The following is a 27,809-nucleotide window of genomic DNA, read 5'->3' on the forward strand; positions in this document are numbered from 1 at the left end:
GTGTGTCTCTTGTAGGCAGCATATAGATGGATCTTGTTTTTTATCCATTCTGCCACTCTCTGTCTCCTTATTGGTGCATTTAATTCATTTACTTTCAGCATAATTATGGGTAGGCGTGAATCTAGTCCTGTCATTTTGATGTCTTTTTTGGTGTGTTGTTGACAGTTTCTTTTTCCCACTGAATTTTTTTTGTTGAGTAGCTTATGTTTATATATTGTCTTTTCCTCTTGTTCATTGTAGTTGATTTTGTTTCTGATGAGTCTGTATTTTTTTCTTGTATTTTATTTTGATGAGTAGGATTGTTAATCTCCTTTGTTGTTACCTTAATATTTACTTCTATTTTTCTAAGTTTAAACCTAACTTATATTTCTTTATATCACCTTGTCTTTCTCTCCATAAGAAAGATCTATGACTACATTTCTTAGTCCCTTTTTATTGTTTTAATGTTTTCTTCTTTCACTAATGACGTTGCAGTTTCCCTGTTTTGAACATTTTTTTATCTCGATTTATTTTTGTGATTTCTCTATCTGGGCTGACATCTGATTGTTCTGTCCAGTGTTCTAGTCTTGGGCTGATAACTGATATTGATTTTCTAACCAGAGACCTCCCTTTAGTATTTCTTGTAGTTTTGGTTTGGTTTTTTACGAATTCCCTAAATTGATGTTTATCTGGAAATGTCGTAATTTCGCCTTCGTATTTGAGAAACTGTTTTACTGGATATATGATTCTTGGGTGGCAATTTTTTTCCTTCAATGCTTTATGTAAGTCATCCCACTGCATTCTTGCCTGCATGGTTTCTGCTGAGTAATCCGAGCTTATTCTTATTGACTCTCCTTTGTAGGTGACTTTTCCTTTATCCCTAGTTGCTCTTAAAGTTCTCTCTTTATGTTTGGTTTTGGCCAAGTTTGATAATAATATGTCTTGGTGACTTTCTTTTAAGATCTACTTTATGTGGAGTTTGACGAGCATCTTGGATCGATATCTTCTTATCTTTCAGGATATCAGGGAAGTTGTCTGTCAACAAGTGTTCAACAACTCTCTCTGCATTTTCTGGTATCCCTCCCTGTTCTGGTACTCCAATCACTTGTAGGTTATTTCTCTTGATAGAGTCCCATATGATCCTTAGGGTTTCTTCAGTTTTTTTTTGTAATTATTTTATCTGGTTTTTCTTCAGGTATATTTGTACCAAGTGTTTTATCTTCTATCTCACAAGTTCTGCCTTCCACTTCCTTAGTTCTGCCCCTCTGACTTTCCATTGAGTCGTCTAATTCTGTAATTTTATTGTTAACCTCCTGAATTTCTGATTGCTGTCTCTAAAAAAAAAAAAAAAAAAAATTTTTCTTTTGTCTCTGTGAATTCTTGCAGCTTATTACATTTTTCATTGTGTTCTTGAGTAACCTTTTTAATTTCTTCAACTGCTTTACCTTTGTGTTCTTTGGCTTGTTCTGCATATTGCCTGATCTGCTTCCTGATGTCTTGAAGAGTTCTGTGTATTAATCTTTTGTATTCTGCATCTGGTAATTCAGGAAGCCGCCTTCATCCAGAAGGTCCCTCTATTCCCTGTTTTGAGAGCTTGTTGAAGTGATCATGGTCTGCTTCTTTATGTGATTTGATATCGACTGTTGTCTCTGAGCCATCTATAAGTTATTGTATTAGTTTATTTTATGTTTTCTTACTGTATCCTAGCTTCTTGCTTTGTTTTGTTTTGATATGCCCAAATAGGTTGTTTAAGTGAGCTAGCTTGATTATTTTTACCTTTGAAGCTCTAACGTCCTGTCACCAGATGTCTAGAGCTGTTTCCAGGTATATGAGCCTAGGAGTCCATTCACTTTTCTTGTGTGGATTCAGCTCAGGTGTCCAGGTAGTTGGTCATCAAGTGTGTGGTACAGGCTCTGTTTTACTGTCTTAGGGGGACAAGGGTGATTGGTGTAGGTACCAGTATCTGTTTGCAGCAGGGTGTCACACTCTGAACTAGGCAGGGGCCTGAGTCCCATCCCCCAAGTGTCTGTGAGGAAAGTGCATCTCTGTTCCCTAGAGCACACGGGTGGGTGGGTGGGTTCTGCAGATGGTCCTTAGGCACTCAAAGCTTTTGGTTGTAAGGACTGGGAGGTACCAGTTATCCTTGGACCCCAGTCACTGGTGCCTGGGTGACCTGAGTGGAGCCACCAGTCCTTAGTCCCCTGATGTGGATAGGTGAGGACCCTGTTTAGTAGGCAAAGCTGTGTCAAACATCAACCACCCACCTCTCCACCACACAGCTGAAACAGTTGCAGTCTACCATCAAGGGCCTATTCACCTGAAATAGGCCCACACAGGTCCATGCAGGGGGGAAAGATATTCAAAGTTCATGGACCATTTATGCCTGGACAGGAGCCGCTTCTGTCCTGAGCTCCCTGGGTTAGTTGAGCTGGCAGATTGTCTTTTTGCCAGTTGTGAATTTATTCCTTCTCCTAGGCTGGGAGAATGGCTCAGGTCACGCAACAGGACCTATCTCAGGCCTAGGGAAATTGACAGCCACTGAAGCTGGCTTGGGACGGGGGGCATGGTAAAATATATGAAAGTAGTTAGCTTTTGCCGAGAGTGCTATTCTTCTCTGGTTCAGGAGGTGTGAGTAGGCTGCGTGGTTGGATATTTCTCCCTGAGGAAACTGAGGCTGAATGCTACCACCAGCCTGCTGCAGCTGCTCCTGGAAATGGTGCCTGTGGGTTCCTGGTGATTCAAGTCTGGCAACTCCTCTCCGCTCCTGAACTCTCTCTCTCTCTGCCTGCTGCTCAGTCCATTTTCTAACTTTGCCTTTGATGTTCAGGTCTTCTAGTTTTTGATAAATGCAATCTTTTCACTTGTTTTTTGGATCTTTGTTGTAAGAGGGTCATTCTAAAAGTAATACATATTTGTATTAAAAATTCAAACCTATAGCAGACTGTAGAGTAAAATACAAAGGGTATTTAGTGATCAGTTCTACTCCTCAGCAATACCAAGTTTAGCCAGTGAATCCTTCCAGACATTTTCTACCCATGTAAAGATTCACACAAACACACATACACACTTTCTGAGTTTTCTGTGTTTGATGTCTTCAGGTCTGTGAAGGGTCTGGAATTTAATTTTACCCTACTTAAATCTAATAAGTTTGCTTGTTACTGTTTCATGGATGCTAGTATAAGAGACTCCCAAGTCAGAACTAAGGATATTTATTTAACTCATGGCACAGCAAATAACATGAGTATCACCATATTTGTGTCAGTTTCACTTGCCTCCCGTGTCCCATGAGAGCAGAGCCCAAATGGATGCCTGCATACTCAGTGGGTTGCATTAAAGGAGAAAAAAAATAACTTTGGGGAACCCATCATTTTTAGCAAGTAGTAAAAGTCTCTTAACCCCAGGGGAAGATCTTGCTTCATTCTTCGAGGTAGCTCACTGCAAACACAACCCTGAAAAATGACCTAGTTAAAGAGTGGTCATGGACTTGAATTTTTGGCATACGCAGCAGGACATGTAGGCATGCAAGCAACCTTCCAATAAAATATATGTTTTGGTTCTCCATTGTCTTGGTTTCTGGTGAATTTTCACATGAGTACGCTGTTCCATTGGTCACTAATTAAACTGACAGAGACTGGGACAAAGTACATTCAATTTGTTTCATAAAGTTTTTATTTAAGGCTATTGCTAACAGCAAGATTAGGCCAGCCTGCAGTATTGACCACAACCAAGTATGCCAGAGACTTGGATTCAGTCACTGTAGATAAATCCCAGGAAACATCAGCAGGTCTTATTTTATACAGCCAGGATAGAGCCTAAGGAGAGTCTGTTGTGCAGTGTGACTGGTGCAAGGGAGTTGAGACTGATCTGCTGATCTTTGGTTGTCATTGCAGTAGATTGTCCAAAAACTCAATGGAGAGATAGCCCGTGGCCAGTTCTGCCCCATATACTAATATATAACCCAAAGGGGCACAAGTCAGTTCAAGATTTATTGTTAAACTTGATTTTGATCATCATTACATTGCTTAAGCACGTGCAGTGTAATCCAAAGTTTGTAGCTTTTGCCCTACATGGCATAACTCAAAGCAGTTCATGTAACAGAGGAAGGTGAATTTATATTAGCCAGATAGAAACAAACTTATGCTGCTTCATGTTTGTAATGAAATGCACAAAGAGTGGAGATAGAAAACCAAAAGGGAAGAACAGGCTTGGCGTTTCTCAGGCTGAAAGAACTGACGAAAAAATTCAAGCCTTGAGTTGCAATATTGAAGGAAAAATATTAAACACGCAGGAAGCATCCAAAGAAGATGGAAGGAATACACAAAGTCACTGAGCCAAAAAGAATTTGTCGATACTCAGCTATTTCAGGAGATAGCATACGATCAAAACAGATGGAAGTGAAGGAAGAGGCCCACGCTGCACTGACTGAAGGCGTTGGCGAGAAACAAGGCTCCAGGAATTGACAGAATACCAATTGAGATATTTCAACAAACAGATGCAACACTGGAAGCACTCACTCATCTGTGCCAAGAAATTTGGAAGACAGCTACCTGGCCAAATGACTAGAAGAGATCTATGTTTGTACCCATTCCAAAGAAAGGTGATCCGACAGAATGTGGAAATTATCAAACAATATCATTAATATCACACACAAGTAAAGTTTTGATGAAGATGGTTCAAAAATCTTGGCTGAAAGCAGAGAATGCCAGAAAGACATTTACCTGTGTTTTATTGACTACGCAAAGGCATTTGACTGTGTAGATCATAACAAATTATGGATAACATTGTGAAGAATAGAAATTCCACAACATTTAATTGTGTTCTTGAGGAACCCGTACACAGACCAAGAGACAGTCGTTCAGACAGAACAAGGGGATACTGCGTGAGTTAGTCAGGAAAGGTGTGTGTCATGGTTGTATCCTTTCACCATACTTATTCAGTCTATATGTATGCTGAAGAAATAATTCGAGAAGCTGGACTATATGAAGCATCAGGATTGGAGGAAGACTCTAACAACCTATGTTATGCAGATGATACAATCTCGCTTGTTGAAAGTGAAGAGGACTTGAAGCACTTACTGAGAAAGATCAAAAACCACAGCCTTCCCATATGGATTACACCTCAACATAAAGAAAACAAAAATCCTCAAACTGGACCAATAAGCAACATCATGATAAAGAGAAAAATATTATAGTTGTAAAGGATTTCATTTTACTTCACGCCACAATCAACGCCCATGAAAGCATCAGTCAAGAAATCAAACAACGTATTGTGTTGGGAAAATCTGCTGCAAAAGACCTCTTTAAAGTATTAAAAAGCAAAGATACCATTTTAAGGGCTGAAGTATGCCTGAACCAAACCATGGTGTTTTCAGCCGCCTTATATGCATGTGAAAGCTGGACAATGAATAAGGAAGACCGAAGAAGAATTGGTGCCTTTGAATTGTGGTGTTGGCGAAGAATACTGATATGGACTGCCAGAAGAATGAACAAGTCTTTCTTGGAAGAAATACAACTAGAGTGCTCCTTGGAAGCGAAGATGGTGAAACTTCATCTCAGATACTTTGAACATGTTATCTGGAGAGACAAGTCCCTGAAGAAGAACATCATGCTTGGTAAGGATGAAGAAGACCCTGAACAAGATGGATTGACACAGTGGCTACAACAATGGGCTCAAGCATAACAACGATTGTGAGGGTGGGGCAGGAGTGAGCAGTGTTTTATTCTGTTGTACGTAGGGTCACTATGAGTTGGAACAGGCTTGATGGCACCTCACAACAACAACAACATGTGCACCTGAATTTTTTGTTTCATAGCACTTGGATGGGGGTGGCATAGGAAGCAGCAGGATAGATTGTCAGCTGCAAATTCTGCTTCCCTCAGGCCAGCGGCATGATTGCTTTGCCAGGCCGTGGTGCTTGATCTAGGTGACAGATATCTTGAAACTGAGTCATTCCATTTTTCATACCTGTTTGTGTATAAGCTGTTTCCTCCCCAGGTTCCAGGCTTGTTGCTCTCCCACCATAGCCATGACATTTGGTGTGTTCCATCTCAGTAACTGTAACTTCGCCTTTTTTTTTCCCCAGTCATCCCTTACTCTTGCACCTTTTATATGGAAGGTTTAAGACTGAATGGGACAAGAACATTTTTACAAAATTTGTAGAGACATTGTATTTCCCACTTGGCTCTACATGGGCCATTGTAGTGGGATTTAGAGAGCAGTGTATGAACCTCATGCTTATTATTTTCATGATCTAGGACCATGTCAGTTCAACAAGATAATCCAGGTGGTTGAACCAGAGTTAAGTTTGAATAGCCTAGGCCTCTCTTTGGCTGGGCTGCCACTTGGAGGTATACCAATCAGGCTAGTTGAGAATGCTGATAGGGTGAAGAAAGATTCATCACGCCCTAGAATGGTCAGAGTGTAATCCTGTATTTTCAAAATAATTGTATGTAATCCCTCACTCCTTCCATCCTGATAATTCCCAGGAGATGGCCAAGGAAAGATGAACTTTTTCTTAGGAAGGCGGCATTTAGTGAGCAGACTGCCTTACTAAGGTGTGTGGATGAGGAGGAGTTAAGGGGGGTTGGCAGATATCTTTTAAAGTCAATTTTTGAAGAGGTAATTCCAATATTCAACAAAAAATTGTGGATGGTAGGGAGTGTAGAAGATCCATGTAATACATTGGCTATTGTTTGATTGTTGCACAATGGCACACCATTGTCAGACTGTAGTTGGTCTGAAAGTCTGAACACATGTCCCAGTTTAGTTTCGTGGACTGCAGTGGTGTGACTAGAGGTAGCTTATTGGATTAGAACGGCAATTTTATAACCTGAGACCAAGTAGGATGATGACTTGGACACCTATTCCAAACAGAGCCACAGACATCCCTATCCTTACAAATCCTCTTTAAATTCTGAAGCATTCTTGGATTGGCACACATGGCCTTCAGTTCCCTTTGACAAGGAGACTTCAGCCTTACCCTTAATCATCTTTTTTTTTTCCTTAAAGCTTCTGAGGTTGGGGTAGAGGAGACCAGAGGGATCTGAGCGCTTGAAGGGAGAGAACACCTCCATTCTGGTGAACAAGCTTTGCATTTAGTTTGAGTTTAGAGTGGCCATTCAAATGAACTCTTAGTGTTTTCTGCCAACCCAAAGCTCTGTGTTGAATAGTAAGGCCCTCATTGCCGCCACCATCTGTATCAGCTTTCGGGACTCCACTTTTTTAGTAACCACAGCCATATTGCCTTTCTGTGGGAACTGAAAAGCATGCCACCCCATTGTCATGAAACATTTCTTCTTCCTCCTGCCCAGAGGAGAATGAGCAACAATTAAGGGGTCGTTAGGGTGGCTTGTTTCAGTCTTACCTCTTGTTCTATTAGTAATATTTTATTGATTAAATTTTATAGGTATACATGACTTAATTATGTGTACATAAAACGATGCCATCGATATCTCCACCCTTAGAACAATCTGGAAATACCTGTTTTTTAATTTAAAGAAATGAAAATAAATTCATTTCTGTCTTCTTTATTACATGTTTGTATTCATTCTATTTTTTTCTGTGCTTATGTATTTTTTCTTCTGTCCTTTTCTTTAGATTTACTGTGTTTTCCTTCTTCCTTTTATCTTTCTACTGCTTTGTAAGTTACTTGTTCTATTGCTAATATTTTAGTGATTACCCTTAAAACTTTAGCAGTCATACTTGACTTAAACATGTTTGAAGTTAATGATTGCATCAATATCTCTACCGTTATAACACATTAGTGCCTGTCACTTCTCTCTTATACATGTGATTATTGACTATTTCCTTCTACAATATATATTCCACAGATTAATCAAAATTATTATAATTTGATAGATTCAATAGTAGTATTTTTTCCTCCACATCATTGTCAGACCTTTTTCTCCCAGTCCTTCTTGCACTCATTCACTGATTCATTTAACAAACATTTATTGGACACCTATGTTGTGCCAGGAACTATTTTTGGCACCCAAAGGATAGGATAAAATCCCTGGGTGATGCATATGTTTAATGCACTTGGCTGCTAACTGGAAGGTTGGAGATTCGAGTCACCTAGAGGCGCCTTGGAAGAAAGGCCTGGTGATTGACTTCAGAAAAATCAGCCATTGAAACACTGTGGAACACAGTTCTACTCTGACACACAGGGTTGCCATGAGTTAGAGTTAACTCGATCTTGACTGGTTGGTTTTAAGGGAAGGATAGAGCATAATAGACATAGTTTCTGTGATCATAATGTTTCCTCTTAGTGGAGGAGTAAGTAGATAATAAACAAATTAAAATGTGATCATGATATGTACTCTGAACAAAGCTAAATAATTATGTGGAATAAATGGTGCTGGCATAGTAGTTAAGTACTACAGCTGCTAACCAAAGGGTTGGCAATTTGAATCTACCAGGTGCTCCCTGGAAACCCTGTGGGGCAGTTCTACTCTGTTCTATAGGGTCGCTATGAGTCGGAGTTGACTTGACAGCAATGGGTTTGGTTTTTTTTGTTTGCTTAGGACAGATGAGGAGTATTATTTTAGATAAGTTGGTCCAGAAAGACCTCTTTGGGGATATTTGAGCAGAGACCTGAGTAAAGAGTGTTGGAGTGTCCCACCAGGTTATTGAAGAGAGGAGTGTTCCAGGTAGAGAAAACTTAAGAGAGAGGGTTAAAAGATGAGCTCTGAATTTGGCTGAGCATTGCAGGCCAGTGTGAAGATTTTGCAATTTATCTTAAAATCTAAAGGAAGCCACAGAACAGGGGATAGATCTGATTAGATTTAGATTTTAAAAGGATCAGTCTGCCTTCTATGTGGAGAATAGATTATTATGTGCGTGCATTTAAGAAGTTAAGGTATAGTGTGTAATTGAATTTATCCACTCCTAGGTGTATAAACCAAAACCAAATCCACTGCTGTCGAGTCAGTTCCAACTCATAGCAACCCCATAGGGTTTCCATGGCTGTAAATCTCTGCAGAAGCAGACTGCTACATCTTTCTCCTGTGAAGCTGCTGGTAGTTTTGAACTGCCAACCTTTAGGTTAGCAGTCAGTCACTTTAACCAGCCCACCACCAGGGCTCACAAACATATTTCCACACAAAAAAACTTATATACAAATGCTCATAGAAGCATTTTTCATAATAGCCAAAAAATGGAAACAACCCAAATGTCCATTAACTGATGAATGGGTATGAGTAAATGAATAAAATGTGGCATAGCCATATAAAGAAATATTATTCGGCAATAAAGGTAAATAAATGAAATGCTAGTACATGGTACAACATGGATGAAACATTATGCTAGTGATGGGAGACAGTCATGAAGGACCATATAATAATGTAAGATTGATTCCATTTATATGAAATGTCCAGAAGAGAGACAGAAGGCAGACTAGTGGTCGTTTGGGCTGGGGGAGTGGGTGATGGGAGAATTGAGTGTGATGACTAAGGGGAGCCATTTTATCTTGGGGGTAATGAAAACGTTCTAATGTTGATTGTAATGATGAATGTGCCACTTTGTGACTGTACTAAAAGCCATTGCATTATATATTTTCATTGGTGGAATTGTATGGTATGATATAAATAAAAGTTTTTTTTTTTTTTTTCTTTAAGAAAAAGAAGCTAAGGAAGTATTTCAAGGCAGTGATAGTAGCTTGGCCTAGAGCTGTAGCAGTGGAATGGGTCATAAGTGGATTAAATCTGTAAGTACAGTCAACAAAATTTGCTGCATAGTTAGATAGGGGATGTCAGAAAGAGCTGTCAGAAAGAAGTGCAAGATTTTTTTTTTTTCTGAGCTGTGGCGTTAGTGGTTAAGAGTTATGGCTGTTAACTGAAAGGTTTGCTGTTCGAATCCACCAGCCATTCCTTGGAAACCCTATGTGGCAATTCTACTCTGTCTTTTACGGTCACTATGAGTCAGGTTTGGGTCTTTTTTTTTTTTTGTGGGTTCTTAATAGTGGCAGAGACTAAAGCCTGCTGGGGGGAATGAGAAGATAGGAACATGCACACAGTTATTATACATATTTCTTTCCAGGAGTTTTGCATTAAAGGTGAGCAGAGAAATAGAGGGGTAGCTTAAGAGGGATGTGGGGTCAGGTTAGTTTATTTTAAGATGATGATTAATAAAGCATGTATGTTTCTTTATAGCAATGACTTATCAGAGGAGAAAAAAAAAACTGATGCAGAAGAGATGTAAGCTTATTGGTGAAATCCTTGAATATGTGAGAGTAGAGGGTGTTGCACTCCTTAAAAGGCCAGCTCATCCATTTTAACGCTTGAGCTTGCAGATTTAGAGGTGGTGGTAATAGAAACAAGCAAGTGGATTCATTCAGCGTGGAAGTATGCAAAATTCTTTTCTGATTGTTTATATCTTCTCTGATAAATCTCGAAGCATAGTGATAAACTGAAAGTGACAAGTGTAGAGATGGAAGTATGAGGAAGGCAAACAAGGTGCAAAATTGTTGTCTGAGGGATGGACATTGATTTGACTAGGAAGTGTTGCAGAATTGCTGCGAAACATTGCGGGTCCACATGTAGTGTGGGGGTCATAGATTAAAAATGGGAACAGATAGCATATTTTTTTTTTTTTTTTTTTGTGTGTGTGTGTGTGTGGTGGGGGGGGTTCCCAGCCATGTCCAGCTGCTTGAATGTGGGAATCGAATAGTGGAAAATGGGATTTAACCAGTGTTGTAGTTTTACAACTTAAATGTATTGGAGTAAGAGAGGATATGTGTAAGAGATGTGAAATTCTGCTCCCATATAGCTTCATATGTAAGAAGGGGAGACAAATTATAAACAACAAAAAAATAATTTTTAGTATGTTGGAGATGTTAAAAAGGGCTAAAAAGAAGAATAAAGTGAAGTGAGGATACAGGATGATGAGAGTATGTGTGCTATTTTATGTAGATTGATGGGAAAGCTCTCCTTGATGTGACATTTGAGCAAGAAGGAAGTAAAATTTGAAGGAAGTGAGAAAATGGAGCCATGAACACATCAGCAGGCAGAGAAAACAGCATGTGTGCATACCTTGAGACAAGAAAGTGATTGATACATTTAAGAAATAGCATGGAGATCTATGTGGCTGAAGGGGAGGACAATGGTAGGAAATGTAGGAAATGGGATTAGATTAGGTGAAAGCCCTCTTATCTGATGCAATTGTGACTATAATTTCTTGGTTAATCAAGAGTTGGTTAAATAAGAAAATCATATAATACCTACAGAAATATTTTACTTTGGTCTTACCTTTAAAGTATGAGGTATAGTTTATAAATTGTGAAATGCACAGATCTTAAGTGTACAGCTCACTGAGGTTCGGCAGTTGTAAAACCTTGTGCAACTCATACCCCAACAGTAAATGTATCTGTTAAATATTTCCATTTTGTGATGCTCACCTTATCCTCTGATTCCCTGAACATATGCACACTGAACATGAATTGCTTCTGAAAGGATGGATGAGGAGACAAATAGAATCCTGGAGTTTTTTTCTTATTCTTTTGATGATCATGTTGATAACAACATTACCATCACTACTCCTACTATTTCAACTACTGCAACTACTAGCTAACTTACACCTTCTCCTCATTTATCGACGATCTCATTTTCTGATATTTTACATTTACAACAATAGTTAAAAGTCTACTATGCAACTATTTTGGGCATTAATGATGTATGCCTGGCAGTTACCAACGCTGAGATGCAAGATGAGAGTAACACTGGCTTTGATTGTTAAGGTTATGTGTCAACTTGCCTGGGCCTTGATTCTCGGTGGTTTGGCAGTTATGTAATGATGTCACTTGGGAATTATGGTAATGGTGTAATTTGGCAGTTATGTAATGATGTAGTCATCCTCCACTTTGCGGTCTGATGTGGTCATCCTCCATTTTCTCATAATACCCATTTTGCACAATGACCTGATCTTTGGAATCAAACCATGTCAATAAGTGAGGAGAGGGCATATATTGAGCCTCTCTTATATGCCAAGCACTGTTTACATGTATTAATTCATTCAATACTTATCTGCCTTATGAGGTAGCTACTAGTGTTATTTACATTTTATGGCTAGAGAAACCAAGCCATAGAACACTTAAGTAACTTGAATAAAGTCTTATAATTAGTGATTGTTGCAACCTGGATTCAAATCATGGCATTGTAACTCTGCAATATCTATTTTTAAGGCTTATGTTAGGCTGTCTCATTATAGTCAAATTTGATGCTATGAATATTCAACCTTTCCTTAGTTAAATATATAAGGAGCCCTGGTGGTGCAATGGTTAAAGTGCTCAGCTGCGAACTAAAAAGTCAGTCGTTTGATCCCACCAGCTGCTCCTTGGGAGAAAGATGTGGCTGTCTGCTTCTGTAAAGATAATAGCCTTGGAGGCTCTATGGGGAAGTTCTGTTCTGTCCTATAGGGTTTCTGTGAGTCAGAATTGATAGCAACAGGTTTGGTTTTTGGTTTAGTGAAATGCATTTGAGTCCACATTTTTTTGTTTCTATTCCACAATCTTTTCACATAAAGTGTTCATTCAACATTATCTTTGTCTATGTCTTTATGTCATAGTGCGTCTTGTTTTGTGGTGTGGTTTTACAGCTAACCCTTGGGTTTATGCTGTGAGTGGATTTCCCTGGTGCACCCTAATTCTTAATCTTCATTCATACAAAGATCAGTCTTCGTATCAATCAGCTTGGAGCTAACTCGGCATTTTTTCAGTGCTTACTCACTAGGGTTGTCAGTCTATAAAGAAAAACCATGCAAAATTGTCCAGTTATCAGCTCACAGACCCTCCTGCAGAGCTATTTAAAACCTTTTAAGTGTGTTGGTGGTGGGTGCCTGAAACTTTTGGGAGCACTACCAGCAGTCTTACACTAGCTTCCAGGATCCATTGGCAGCCTCAAATGCAGCCTCATAAAAAAGATTGAATAAATTTGTACCTATTGTATAATTTGATATGACAGGAAATATATGACTACAGATAAAGTATGTCTGGTAGTAACTAAAGTTGACTCACTGCATAAGTTTATGGTTTTTTAGAGATAACCTCCTAATTAAAAGCAAAAAACAAAAAATTTCTTTTTATTTTAAAAACATAGTTACTAAAACCCTAAACTTTATCTTGGTTTTATTTTATTATTATTATTTTTTTTCAATTCAGCCTTTGATAAAGACAGGAGAAAAGGTGTATATGTTCAAGTAAAAGTCCTATAATATCTTATAGAATATGTAGCTGATGTCATTATTCAGTGGGCAAGAGCAAGAAGAAAAGAGAAAGGTAATGTAACTAACAAGATGGAAGATGGTACTTAATAATTTCCTAGTTCTCCTATGTAGAGAGATATTTTTAAGAGGGAAATATCTGTCCTCAAAAGATTTTTGAAACAGAAAGGGGTTGTAGTTTTAGATAGGAGAATCTGTAGTTGATGCAAGTTGGTCATGCTCCAAGTGGGCTTGGCAAACAAGGGACATTACAGAACTTGGGTTTCCTGACTGCTTGACAAACAGAGCAGTATTTGTAAATAAATAGGAGCTAACAGGAATAAAAGCATAATACAGATGCTGGTTCTCTTAAATAAACCTGTGCTTATATTGGTTAGCGTTACTATGTATATGGTACCATCCTTCTGCTCAATCAGTTTTGTTCTGAGAAACAGAGTATTAGAACAGGGTACATTACATTTCTATTTCACAAGAGCTAGAGGATAAGACCCTTGTGAATAATAAAACTGTTTTCAGGGTAGAGGTGCAGGTAAAGAATTAGAAATTTGAAGTATATAAGGAAAGGCTATTTCGAAAATAAAATGCAAACATCAACTTAGTTTTGTCACATAGAATAGGAAAGTTAGACTTCTCTTAGTGTTAATGTCTTGATATACAGATCCAGCAGGCTATGAAATTAGAATAATTTGAATAATGCTTGAAGTAGCAATAAGACGATTCAGACTTTCTATTATAACTATAGTTTAAATTCTCAATAACCTCAACCATTAGGCTCTTATTAGAAATTGGCTTAAGACATTTTAATATTTAACATTAAGTAATTTAAGTAATTTTAGATTTTCTATTAGGATATCTTCATATTTTCTTTTAAAAAGGCTTTCTCCTTCCTAATCTTGCTTAAACCTCACAATATTTTGTGAAGTAGATAGGGCAGGAAACATAAGTAATAAAAATGAAGCACAGAGAGGCAAAATGACTACCTTAGGTCATCTCTTCATTTATGACAGAGCCAAGGATGGTGCTGTTTATACCTTCGAGGACCTTTATAAGGTGTTCCTCCAAAATCTGGGAATAGTCATTTGTTAACCATCAATATTCTATGTACTTTCCCACAGAATATTGTCTACAATAAACTGAAGGGGCCTACTCCATCTTGAGACCAAAAAAAGATGAAAAATTTGACAGCTTGAACAATTTCATATTCCAAGCTCACAAAGCTTACACAAAGTCATGGGAAATATATATGGGAAAATTCTTCCCTAGTTATCAGGTTTAGAGGCTGAGAATATTTAGCTATAGTTTTTACAAAAAATCAAGGGGAAATAAAACAAACTGCGAAATTAGCATACCACGTTTTTTAAAGAAAAACAACAAACAAGCAAAGAAACAATAAACCCCAGATGTCATGTATTCTTTGAATTTGCACATTTTAGTCCTCTCTTTGTTTTAAATAAAGGAAATGATATTCTCAATGAATATAAATCAAACGTGAAAATGTCACATTATGGTGGTAAGTCAGCTGCCATTAAGTTAAAGAACTTCTGCCTCAGCAAATTGTACTTTGATGTTTTTATTTTGAGACAAATGTTTATGTAAGATCCCTAGTATCTTTATATTTAATAACAGTGCTTCCCAAATAGTTCTGCCAAAAAAAGTTACTAATCTTGTTCATATCCATAAATTTATAATTCATTTGATATTATTTCAAATGTAGCAAGTGATTTGAAATTAGCTTTGATCTGATATATTTATTGTACAGCTAGAAACTAGTTAGCCAGGTAGTTATTGTTCAGTATATTACAAATAATACAAATATGTATATGGCATTAATTCTATATTTACTTCTGACCATATCTCAATAATGGTGCACATATCTTTGTTATGCCCTTTAGAATTCTTGTGCAGGTTATTTTAAGTCACTTGGCACTAATATGTTGTTTCTCCCCTGCTAAATTGTTTGAATGTATGCTGTCTATTCTAGAATACACATCTGTTGTGGATGCTTTCTGTGCAGACCAGATGGGCTTTTGAAAGCTAAATAACTGTTGATTTATTTCATGAAACTGCCTATTTGAGAGTCTGACAAAGTTTTATTTTTTTCTGTTTTATATCTTAGTAACTATGTGTTCTTCAAGATGTTTTATAAGCACTACCATACTTAATCCTCATGGAAAATTTTTGGTTTGGGCATTATTATCCTCATTTTACAGATGAGAAAACTGAGGCTTAAAAAGGCTATCATCTCTAGGAAGTGGACAGACCCAGGTCTGTCATCTCTGAAGGCAAATTCTTAGCCAACTATAATATATTGTATCCACAGATAATTTTGATTTCAGCATTATTTGCTCTTCAGAAGTGTGATTTATGGTAAATTTTGAACTGCACTATTTGACAACCTGATGCTATAAGGAATATTATGACAGAACTTTAAGGTGAAGATGGTACAACTTGAAGAAACCAAATGCTTTGTCAAGGGCCCAGCAGAATAGTGGCAGATTTGGGATTAGATGTTAGAATTTTAGCCTCTTGGTGTGGTTACAACTTTTAGTTATGTGGCCTTTTAATTCTAGATTTAAAGACCCAAGTGATTATTTATATGGGAACATTAAATGTCATATATTTCTTACTATATCTCCTTTATGTAAAACAAGCACTGTATGACAAATGAGATTTCCTTTTTTTTTTTTTTTTTTTACAGTGGGATGCATCCTACCTTCATTTTGGAGTTCAAGTCTGTGGCTTGGATTTACCATAGTCGCGTCTGCCTTTGATTTGTGTGTTAACTAGAAATTAAGGGAAGACATGAGGAGATTTGTTTACTGCAAGGTGGTTTTAGCCACTTCACTGATGTGGGTTCTCGTTGATGTCTTCTTACTCCTCTACTTCAGTGAATGTAACAAATGTGATGACAAGAAAGAGAGATCCCTGCTGCCTGCACTGAGGGGTAAGTGCTGAGGAAGTGGACATATTTTTCTAGAGATGAGAAGGGTAATGACTTTTGACAAAATAGGAAACTTTGAAATAAGAGTTGTTTCCACTTACTGAGTTAGAAGAGCGTTTGTCAGATTCATTAAAGTACATTTAACCACGGGGCAGCTACTTTAGTTTTCTTGGCCTCAGGTGTCCTGTCCGAAGAAATAAGGAAAATTAGCTAACATCTAAGGTACCTTCCAATTCTAATAATTCCATTTTGAGGCTGTAAGGGGAGACCAATTTGGTGAACACTGGACAGAATTTTAAATCTAGGCTCACAGAAGACCAAAGTTTTTAGACATCAAGGAAATAATACAGAAGTGAAAAGCCTACAGGAGCGAGACAAATGGGCACTGTAGCAAACCGGAATGTGCATGACACCTCTAAAGACTTGCTAATGCAATAAAAACATTTTTTTTTCTTTTAGCAAAACACATCTTGGTGGTCACATTCAATATGTGGGCCACCAGTTTGTTAGCCCCACTTCAAGGGCAAGTGATAATTTCAAGTATCTCGTAAAGTCACTTTAACTCAGTATTTTCCTCTATTGGGAACCAGTTTCAATGACTAGGTAAGAGTGAATTCTAAAGAAAAAAACCCTAAAATGATTTATATAAATGCTGCTTTATTAATTTAAGACTAGAGATTCGTTTCTTGCAGAGCAATTCCAAATATTTTCCTCTATGCTTTTTGTTGACTTCTTGATCTGTAAGTGTAACTGTATTTCTAAAATATTGCTGGTAAATGGGTGCTTTTTGAAGCACTTAAGAGTACACAAAATTAGTTTTATTCTCATTAAATTAAACATTTGTACCTTGAACTTTGGTGTACAACATTAATTCTCTGCTTAGTGAAAGTTTTCTTCATAAATATGATAAAAAGTAAACTTTAACTGAGTCCCAGTTGAAATGCTTATACATTTTGGAAAATTCAACTGAATTGCCAAATTGAGATTTTCATTTATTTAATGAATGTAATTTGCCTTTGGTGTTATATTTTTGAAATTGTCATTAGTAAAAATATGATAATAAACAGAATTACATTAATACTATCCAGTTACATGAGGTTTAGGGAAACACAGAAGAGCATTTCCAAAAAGTAATTTTTGTTCAAACAGTATTTTGGACATCCTGGGTTTGTTTTGGTTTTTAATGATGCTCTGGCTCAATTGAAGAGTCCCTGAGTTTCTTAGTCTCCCCCTCAGAATGTGCCTGCCTCACTGTAGTTTTTGACTAGTACAAAGAATCGGGAGATAATGCTTTGGAAGTGAGTGATCCTCGACTCATTTAGATAGTTTATATGCATTTTTTATGCCCTTACCCTACAATTATTCAGAGAGAAGAACTTTATGAGCCTATTAGTTTTTGATAAATGAACATGGGAATTGATTTGCTGATCTTTGGTTAAAATCCCAGAATAAATCAAGCTTCTCAGCTTCTTTGTTAGAATCAGTTGAGCTGCTGCTTGGCTGAAAGTGGAAATGTGTTTTGATGGATTACATCAGTTTGTAATGATCACTTTGTCATTTCTGGAATGGAGGCATCTAGATTGGTCACAAAAAAATGTAATAACCTGATTCAGCAAAACTATGACAGGGTTTTCTGCAAGCAGTTTTGCTGATTTAAGTTCTTAATACTCAGTCTTAAATCTCAAAATATGAGATTAATATTCAAGACAAAAATCACAATTTTTCCTTGTCTTTATATTGTAACATCAGACTATATTCTCTTTATTTTTAAAACTTTTTTTAATGTCGTACATTAAATTTTTTTTTGTCTTGAATAAATGGAAAACAGACTTTAGGATTTGAAGAAAATTGTGAAGTTACTTCTTATTTTAGAATAGTACTTTATATAGGAATCTGCACCCTCTATTTAAAATAAGGTATTTACTACAGGCTGAAGACGCTGGTCAGAGTGTAGTTAGCTGATATTTTCATGTTTCAAATCTGCTACAAAAGGCTTTTTGAATGAAAAAAGTTGACCCTTTTGGACCTATGTAACTCCATTGTTAAAACAAAGGTTTTAGGCTAGCTTTTTGCAAAGATTTCTTTTAGTTTTAAATTTTAAACAATTTCTAAGTACCTTAATCTGGGTCTGGTATAAAACAAAACTTAACAGAAACTGTGGCATTTAAGCTGAAGCCTAAAAGATAAAAGTAGAAAATGTCTAGTTGAAGAAGAAAATAGTAAAATTTTCACAGAATGGTTAAGATTTCAAAACACCTAGGATTTTTCTGAAGGAGAAAAATACAGAGTAGGAATGTGACTTATTAGATATCAGGTGTCATGGATTGAATTGTGTCCCCCTAAAATGCATGTCAACTTGGCCAGGCCATGATTCCCAGTATTGTGTGGTTGCCCTCCGTTTTGTGATCTTATATCATTATCCTCCATTTTGTGAGGTGTTGTAAATCCTAATCTCTATATGTTAATGAGGCAGGATCAGTGTGAAGTGCTTCTTCAGTCATAGCCATTCAAGAGGGTGTGACTCAAATCACAGCCTTACACAAGTCACAGCCTTCCATAAGTCACACCCTTGCTTGTGTCACACCTTTTATCTTGCAAGAGATAAAAGGAGAGGGAAGTGAGCATAGAGGAGAGTGGCCTCACTACTAGCAAGAAAGAAACACCAGGAGCAGAACATGTCCTTTGGACCTGGAGTCCCCGTGCTGAGAACCTCCTAGACCCAGGGGAAGATGGATGCTAATACACATGGAGATCTCCAAGGAACGTCGGGCCCACACATGTTGAAAGGATTCAAGGACCTTACCACAGAGCTGACAGAGAGAGAAAGCCTTCCCCTACAGCTGGTGACCTGAATTCAGACTTCTACCTTCCTAAAAAAAAAAGTGAGAAAATAACTGTTTGTTAAAGCTATCCATTTGTGGTATTTTTGCTATAGCAACACTACATAACTAATACATTGGGTTTTATATAACTAGAGTAATTAAAACTGTGTAGTATTTTCACAGTTGACAAATTTACAAGTCAGTTGAAAGAGACACCCCAGAAATAAACCCATACATGTTTGGTATATTTAGTATATGACAGAAGAGGTACTGCAAATCAGTGGGGAAACGGGTGCTATTTAATAAATGGAGCTGAAAATGAAATGTTAAAACACATGGAAAAAGATGAAATTGATGTCTTAAACCAAGATAAACTTTGAAGTGTATAGATAGATAAATAGATAGATGATAGAGAGATAGACAGATCTCAAGGAAATGGCTCACATGGTTGTGGAGGTTGGCAAGCCCCAAAGTCCGTGGCTCAGGCATGGGCTCGAGACTTCTCCTGACATGCGTGGTTGCGGAGGCTGACAAATTCTGAATCAGCAGGTCAGATGGTTGACTGTCAGCTCACAGGGCTGCAGAACTTGGTGAATCCCAAAGTCAGCAGGTCAGGCAACAGGCTGCTGGCTCACAGGGCTGTGAAGATGGTGAATCCCAGAGTTGACAGATCAGGTGACAGGCTGCTGGCTCACAGGCCTGCAGAGCTGGTGAATCCCAAAGTAGGCAGTTCAGACCACAAGCTGCTGGCTGAAGTCTCAAGAGCCAGAGGTTAGATGATCACAAGCTAGAAACAGGATCCAGAGCAAGCAAGTGAACTTTGCCACAATGTCCGTGTGTGTGTGCGTGAGTGTGTGTGTGTGTGTGTGTGTATAGGGTGCAGGTCACACCCACAGGGAAACTCCCCTTACAACTGATTGGTTGATCAAATCAGATCACATCATATAGGTGATTCCATTATATCACAAAATGGAAAATAATTACATCAGATCAAAAATGGACAGTTACTAATACTGAGGATCATGGCCTAACCAAGTTGACACATAACATTAACTATCACAGTCTACCCCTTGTCAACTTGGCACCCGTATACATCTCCTTAAACCATACATAATTTCTAAATAAAGACAATTATAAAGTCATGCTTGCACCTAATGTGATACAGCTAACATGCGTGCAACTGAAAACCAAAAATGCAGTAGCCCTGTTTACATCTTACATTTTATAAGTGATAGGATAAGGGAGGGAATAAAACAAAAATGTTTGCTCTCTCTTTCTCTATAGATATGTATGTGTGTATACACATACATACACGTATAATAAAGCAGGAAAGTAATATAACAATTACAATCCTTGTTTCTGCAACTGGTCATGAGGCTGTAACTGGTTTTGAGAACTAGCTTCTTCCACCACTCATTCTGTATTCCCTTTACCCTCAGCAAGCTCCTCAGCTAGTTGTGGTTCTTTGCCTGATGGAATGACCCAAACTTTCATTCCTTAAGGATCTGGGTGATTAGTAGTCATGTTGGAATTGGGTTGCTGTAGTTTTCCATTGACTTTAATCACAGAGCATGGTAGTACATGGTAGTACTAAGAGACGCCCTAAGGCATCTCTTATATTCCAGACATACTCTTTCATTAACTCCATTATGCAATATCAGTCTGATTCCGCCTTGGTAGTCAGGGTCAATCACACAAGCCAATATGGTAACTCCCTTCTTTGCCTGTTGTTCTAGAAGCATGAGCAGCCCAAAGTGGCTGGGCGACATTCTTAACTTCCGGTTCGATGGAACCCATGTTGTATCTCCAGGTGGGAGCATTCCTCTCTTTGGAATCACTACAGGCTGGGTTTGTGTATCCACTGGACCCGCTGTGAGCCAAACCTGAGCTAAGACTCTGTTACTAACCTGTCCTCCATACAACCCCATTCTGACTAGTGGGCCACAGTGACATTTTGGATCTCCTGGGATTAGTGTCAATTCAGAGCCAGTATCCAGTAATCCCCAAATTCTGATTATTTGCTTTTCCGCAATGAACAGTCACTCTTGTAAAATGCTGTAGATCCTTTTGGGGAAGGCTGGGAGAAAGATTAATGGTATAAATTTTTGGCAATGTAGTAGGGTCCTTCCTCAGGGGGACCCAGGCTCCCCTTTAGTCAAAGGGTTGTGGTCTGTGAACAGGTTCAAGTATGGGAATTGATTGAGGGGGAGTGACTCTCTAGTCTGGCAATTCGAGTCAGACTGCCTTTCATTTGACCTATAATTGACCCACTTGTACAGATCAAGTAAATATTTAGTAGGTTTCCTATCTTTTTCACTCCTAGGGGCACCATGACTAAGTAGCCAATGCCATAAGTCCATCCAAGTCAGAATACTCTGATTACTGTGTTGACTGTGCTGTCCATTATGGTAACCATTCCTACCTTCTCTTTGTTGATTAAGTGCTTCCACTTGGCCCATATAACCATGAGGTCCAATCACCCCATTGTAATTAGGTGTCTTTTTATTTATTTATTATTGTGCTTTAGGCAAAAGTTTAAAACTCAAGTTAGTTTCTCATACAAAACTTTATACACACTTTGTTATGTGACCCTAGTTGTATCCCTGTAATGAAACAGCACAATTGCCCTTTCCGCACCAGATTTCTCATGTCCAGTCAGCCAGCTCCTATCCCTTTCTGCCTTCTGACCTTGCCTCCGGACGTGAGTTGTCCAGTTAGTCGCCTCGTGTATCTACTTGAACTAAGAAGGGCACTCTTCACGAGTATCATTTTAAGTCTTATAGTCCAGTCTAATCTTTGTCTGAAGAGCTGGCTTCAGGAATGGCTTTAGCTCTGGGTTAAAAGAGAGTCTGGGGGTCATGTCTTCTGGGGTTCCTCCAGTCTCAGTCAGACCATTAGGTCTGGTCTTTTTACGTGAATTTGAGTTCTGCACCCCACTTTTCTCCTGCTCTGTTAGGGACTGTCTGTTATGTTCCCTGTCAGGGTGGTCATTGGTGGTAGACAGGTACCATCTAGCTCTTCTGAACTTCGGTTGATGGAATTTCTGGTTTATGTAGACCTTTTTGTCTCTTGGGCTAATATAGTCCTTGTGTCTTTGGTATTCTTCATTCTCCTTTGCTCTAGGTGGGTTGGGACCAATTGATGCATCTTAAATGGCTGCTTGCTAGCTTTTAAGACCCTAGATGCCACTCACCAAAGTGGGATGCAGGACATTTTCTTAATAAACTTTGTTATGCCAATTGATCTACATATCCCCTGAAATCATGGTCCCCAGACCCCTGCCCCTGCTACTCTGTCCCTCAAAGTGTTGGGTTGTGTTCAGGGAACTTCTTAGCTTCTGGCTTAGTCCAGTTGTGCTGTCATCCTCTGCATTGTGTATTGTCCTTCCCTCACCTAGGATAATTCTTGTCTACTATCTAGTTAGTGGATTCCCCTCTCCCTTTATCCCTACCCTCATAACCATCAAAGAATGTTTTCTTCTGTGTTTTACCTTTTCTTGAGTTCTTATAATAGTAGCCTCATACAATATTTGTCCTTTTATGACTGACTACTTTCACTCAGCATAATGCCTTCTGGATTCATCCATGTTAAGAGATGTTTCACTGATTCATCATTGTTCTTTATTATTGCATAGTATTCCATTGTGTGAATATACCTTAATTTGTTTATCCATTTATCCATTTCTGGGCACCTAGGTTGCTTCCATCTTTTTGCTATTATGAACAGTGCTGCAGTGAACATGGGTGTGCATATATCTGTTTGTGTGAGGGCTCTTATTTCTCTAGAATAAATTCCAAGGAGTGTGATTGCTGGATCCTGTGCTGCTTTTATTTCTAGCTTTTTAAGGAAGTGCCAAATTGCTTTCCAAAGTGTTTGTACCATTTTACATTCCCACCAGCAGTGTATAAGTGTTCCAGTCTCTCTACAACCTCTCCAACATTTATTATTTTGTCCTTTTTGGATTAATACTAACCTCTTTGGGGTGAGGTGGTATCTCATTGTAGTTTTGATTTGCACATTTCTAATGGCTAATGATCATGAGCATTTCCTCAAGTATCTGTTAGTTGCCTGAATGTCTTCTTTGGTGAAGTGCCTGTTCATATCCTTTGCCCATTTTTTAATTAGGTCATTTGTCTTTTTGTTGTTGTCGTTACTGAAGTTTTGCAGTATCTTGTAGATTTTAGAGATTAGACCATAGTCACGTATGTCGTAGCCAAAATTTTTTTCCCAGTCTATAGGTTGGTTGTCTTTTAACTATTTTGGTGAAATCTTTTGATAAGCATAAGTGTTTGTTTTTTAGGAGCTCCCAGTTATCTAGTTTCTCTTCTGGTGTTTGTGCATTGTTAGTAATGTCTTGTATACAGTTTATGCTATGTATTAGGGCTCTTAGCATTGCCTTTATTTTTTCTTTCATGATCTTTATCATTTTAAATTTTATATTTAGGTCTTTGATCCATTTTGAGTTATTTTTGTAGATGGTTATCCAGTTATGCCAGGACCATTTGTAAAAGAGATGGTCTTTTCCCCGTTTAACAGACTTTGTGCCTTTGTCAAATAGCTGTTCATATGTGGATGGATTTATGTCTGGATTCCCAATTCTGTTCCCTTGGTCTATGTATTGGTTTTTGTACCAGTACCAGGCTGTTTTGACTACTGTGGTGGTATAATAGGTTCTAAAATCAGGTAGTGTGAGGCCTCCCACTTTGTTCTTCCTCTTCAGTAATGCTTTGCTTATCTGGGGCCTCTTCCTTCTCCATATGAAGTTGTTGATTTGTTCTTCCATCTCATTTAAAAATGTTGTTGGAATTTGGATTGAGATTCTGTTGAATATGTAGATCACTTTGGGTAGAATTGACATTTTTGCAATGTTGAGTCTTCCTATCCATGAGCAAGGTATGTTTTTCCACTTATGTAGGTCTTTTTTGGTTTCTTGCAGCAGCATCTTGTAGTCTCCTTTGTATAGGCCTTTTACGTCTCTGTTTAGATTTATTCCTAAGTATTTTATGTTCTTGGGGACTATTGTAAATGGTACTGATTTGATGATTTCCTCTTTGAAGTTCTCTTCATTGGTGTAAAGGAATCCAACTGATATTTGTATGTTTATCTTGTATCCTGATCCTTTGCTGACATCTCCTATTAGTTCCAGTAGTTTTCTTATGGATTCTTTGGGGTTTTCTGTGTATAAGATCATATCATCTGCAAGTAGGTATACTTTTACTTCTTGCTTACGAGTTTGGATGCCCTTTACTTCTTTATCTAGCTTAATTTCTCTGGCTAAGACCTCCAGCACAATGTTGAATAAGAGTGGTGATAAGGGGCATCCTTGCCTGGTTCCTGTTCTCAAGAGGAATGCTTTCAGACTTTCTTCATTTAGGATGATGTTGGCTGTTGGCTTTGTATAAATGCCCTTTACTATGTTGAGGAATTTCCCTTCTATTTCCTATTTTGCTGAGAGTTTTTATCATGAATGGGTGTTGGACTTTGTCAAATGCCTTTTCTGCATCAATTGATAAGATCATGTGATTCTTGTCTTTTGTTTTATTTATGTGATGGATTACATTGATTGTTTTTCTAATGTTGAACCATCCCTGCATATAAAAAACCTGGTATAAATCCCACATGGTCATGGTGAATTATTTTTTTGATATGTTGTTGAATCTATTGGCTAGAATTTTGTTGAGTATTTTTGCGTCTAAGTTCATGAGGGATATTGGTCTGTAAATTTTTTTTCTGTTGTGTCTTTACCTGATTTTGGTATCAGGGTTTTGCTGGCTTCATAGAATGAGTTTGGGAGTATTCCATCCTTTTCTATGCTCTGAAATACCTTTAGTAGTACTGGTGTTAACTCTTCTCTGAAAGTTTGGTAGAATTCTCCAGCGAAGCTGTTAAGGCCAGGTTTTTTTTTTTTTTTTTTGGGAATTTAATTACCTCTTCAATCTCTTCTTTTGTTATTGGTGTATTTAGTTGTTCTACCTCTGTTTGTGTTGGTGTCAGTAGGTAGTGTGTTTCTAGAAGTTTTTCCATTTTCTCTAGGTTTTCAAATTTGTTGAAGTACAGTTTTTCATAGTATTCTGTTAAGATTCTTTTAATTGCAGTTGGTCTATTGTAATATCCCCCATCTCATTTCTTATTCTTGTTATTTGCTTCCTTTGCTGTTTTTCTTTTGTCAGTTTGGCCAGTGTTTTGCTGATTTTGTTGATTTTTTCAGAATACCAGGTTTCGATCTTGTTAACTCTTTCAATTGTTTTCCTATTCTCTATTTCATTTAATTTCGCTCTAATTTTTATTGTTTTCTTTCTTCTAACGCCCAAGGGCTTCTTTTGCTTCTCTCTTTCTGTTTGTTTGAGTTGTATGGTTAATGTTTTGATTTTGTACCTTTTGTCTTTTTAGATATGTGCATTTATTGCTATAAATTGACCTCTGAGTACAGCATTTGCTGTGTCCTGAAGTTTCTGGTAGTATGTGCTTTCATTCTCATTTCATTCCATGAATTTCTTTATTCTGTCCTTAATTTCTTCTGTAACACAGTAGTTTTTCAGCAAGGTGTAGTTCAGTTTCCATGTATTTGATTTTTTTTTCATTGCTTTTTCTCTGATTGATTTGTACTTGTATGCCTTTATGTTCAGAAAAGATGCTTTTTAACATTTTGATGTTTTGAATTCTGTTAAAGGCTTGCTTTGTGGCCTAATATGTGGTCTATTTTGGAGAATGTTCCATGTGCACTGGAAAAGAAAGTATACTTGCCTGCTGTTGGTTGGAGTGTTCTGTATATGTCTGTGAGATCAAGTTGGTTGATTGTGGCATTTATATCTTCCCTGTCTTTATTGAACTTCTTTCTGGATGTCCTGTGCTTTGCCGAAAGTGGTGTGTTGAAGTCTCCTACTGTTATCGTGGAGCTATTTCTCTTTTCAGTGCTGTTAGAGTTTTGTGTATTTTGGAGCCCTGTTTTGTGGGTGCATACATATTTATTATGGTTATGTCCTTCTGTTGTATTGACCCTTTAATCATTATATAGTGTCCTTCCTTATCCTTTGTGGTGGATTTTGCTTTAAAGTCTATTTTGTCAGAGATTAATATCGCTACTCATTTTTGATTGCTGTTTGCTTGATATATTATTTTCCATCCTTTGAATTTTAGTTTGTTTGTGTCTTTTAGTCTAAGGTGTGTCTCTTGCAGGCAGCATGTAGGCGGATCATGTTTTCTTTATCCATCCTGCCACTCTTTGTCTCTTTATTGGTGCATTTAGCCCATTTACATTCAGAGTAACTATTGACAGGTATGAGTTTAGTGCTGTCATTTTGATGCATTTTTTTGTGTTGTTAACAGTTTCTTTGTTCCACTTAATTTTCTGCACTGAGTCGTTTTTCTTTGTGTATTTTCTTCTTACCTTTTCATTGTTGTTGATTTTGTATTTGGTGAGTCTTTATGGTTTTCTTTTTTCTTTTTTTTTTTGATGTGTAGGATTGTTAGCTTCCTTTGTGGTTACCTTAATATTTATCTTTATTTTTCTAAGTTTAAACCAATCTTTGATTTCTTTATATTGCCTTGACTTCCTTTTCATATGAAAGTTCTATAAGTACATTTTATAGTTCCTCTTTTTTGTTTTAATGTTGTCCTCTTTTACATACTGATGTCTGTGTTTCCTATTTTCAGTGTTTTAGCTTTGATTTATTTTTTTGACTTCCCTATCTGGGTTGATATCTGGTTGTTCTGTCCACCGTTCTAGTCTTGGGTTGTTATCTGATGTGACTGATTTTCTAACTTGAGGACTCCTTTTAGTATTTTTGTTTTGCTTTTACAAATTTCCTAAACTTTCATTTACCTGGAAATGCCCTGGTATCACCATCATATTTGAGAGAAATTTTGCTGAATATAAAATTCTTGGTTGGCAGTTTTTTTTCCATCAAGGGTTTGTATTTGTCATCCCTTTACCTTCCTGCCTGCATTGTATGTACTGAGTATTTAGAGCTTAGTCTTATTGACGCTCCTTTTGTAGATGACTTTTTGTTTATCCCTAGCTGCTCTTAAAATTCTCTTGTTATCTTTAGTTTCGGCAAGTTTGATTATAACATGTTTTGGTGACTTTCTTTTGGGGTCTACCTTGTGTGGGGTTCGATGAGCTTCTTGGATACATATCTTCTCATCTTTCACAACATCAGGGAAGTTTTCTGCCAACAAATCTTCAACAATTCTCTTTTATTTTCTTTTATCCCCCCTTGTTCTGCTGCCCAAATCACTTGTAGGTTATTCCTCTTGATAGAGCCCCAATTAATTCTTAGGGTTTCTTCTTTTAAAAAATTTTTTTAATCTGATTTTTCCTCAAATAAGTTGGTGTCAAGTGCTTTATCTTCAATCTCACTAATTTTGACTTCCTTTGCCTCTGTTCTGCTCTTATGACTTTCTATTGAATTGTCTAATGCTAAAATTTCTTGTTAATCTTTTGGCTTTCTGTTTGTGTCTCTCTATGGGTTCTTGCAGCCTGTTGAATTTGTTACTGTGCTCTTGTATAACCTCCTTAAGTTCCTCTGTTGCTTTGCCTGTGTGTTCCTAGGTGTGTTCTGCATTTTGTCTGATCTCCTTCCAGATCTCTTGAGGGCTCTGTATATTAATCTTTTGAATTCTTCCTCCAGTAATTCCAAAAATTTATCTTCCTCTAGTTTCATCGTTCTTTGTTTTGGTGGCTTACTGATATGATATTGGCCATTGTCTGTGGGCCAACAATAAGTTATTATATTCATTTATTTTATATTTTCTTACTGTGTCCTAGTTCCTTGTTTTGTTTTGATAAGCCCAAATAGGCTTTTTGTGTGAGCTAGTTTATTATTGGCATCTTTGAAGGTCTCACTTCCTGTGCT

At 37.5% G+C, this 27,809-nt stretch overlaps 1 protein-coding gene across 1 annotated transcript in view; it reads left to right on the plus strand.

The window, feature by feature from the left end:
* Positions 1 to 15,993: 15,993 nt before the first annotated feature.
* Positions 15,994 to 27,809, plus strand: part of GALNT13 (polypeptide N-acetylgalactosaminyltransferase 13) — a 548,580-nt gene continuing 536,764 nt past the window's right edge. Inside the window, exon 1 of the mRNA XM_049888624.1 lies at positions 15,994 to 16,135. Coding sequence (XP_049744581.1) covers positions 15,994 to 16,135 — 142 coding nt within the window. The remainder of the gene's footprint in view (positions 16,136 to 27,809) is intronic.

The sequence above is a fragment of the Elephas maximus genome, chromosome 6, assembly GCF_024166365.1.
Source record: "Elephas maximus indicus isolate mEleMax1 chromosome 6, mEleMax1 primary haplotype, whole genome shotgun sequence".
NCBI classification, from domain to species: domain Eukaryota; kingdom Metazoa; phylum Chordata; class Mammalia; order Proboscidea; family Elephantidae; genus Elephas; species Elephas maximus.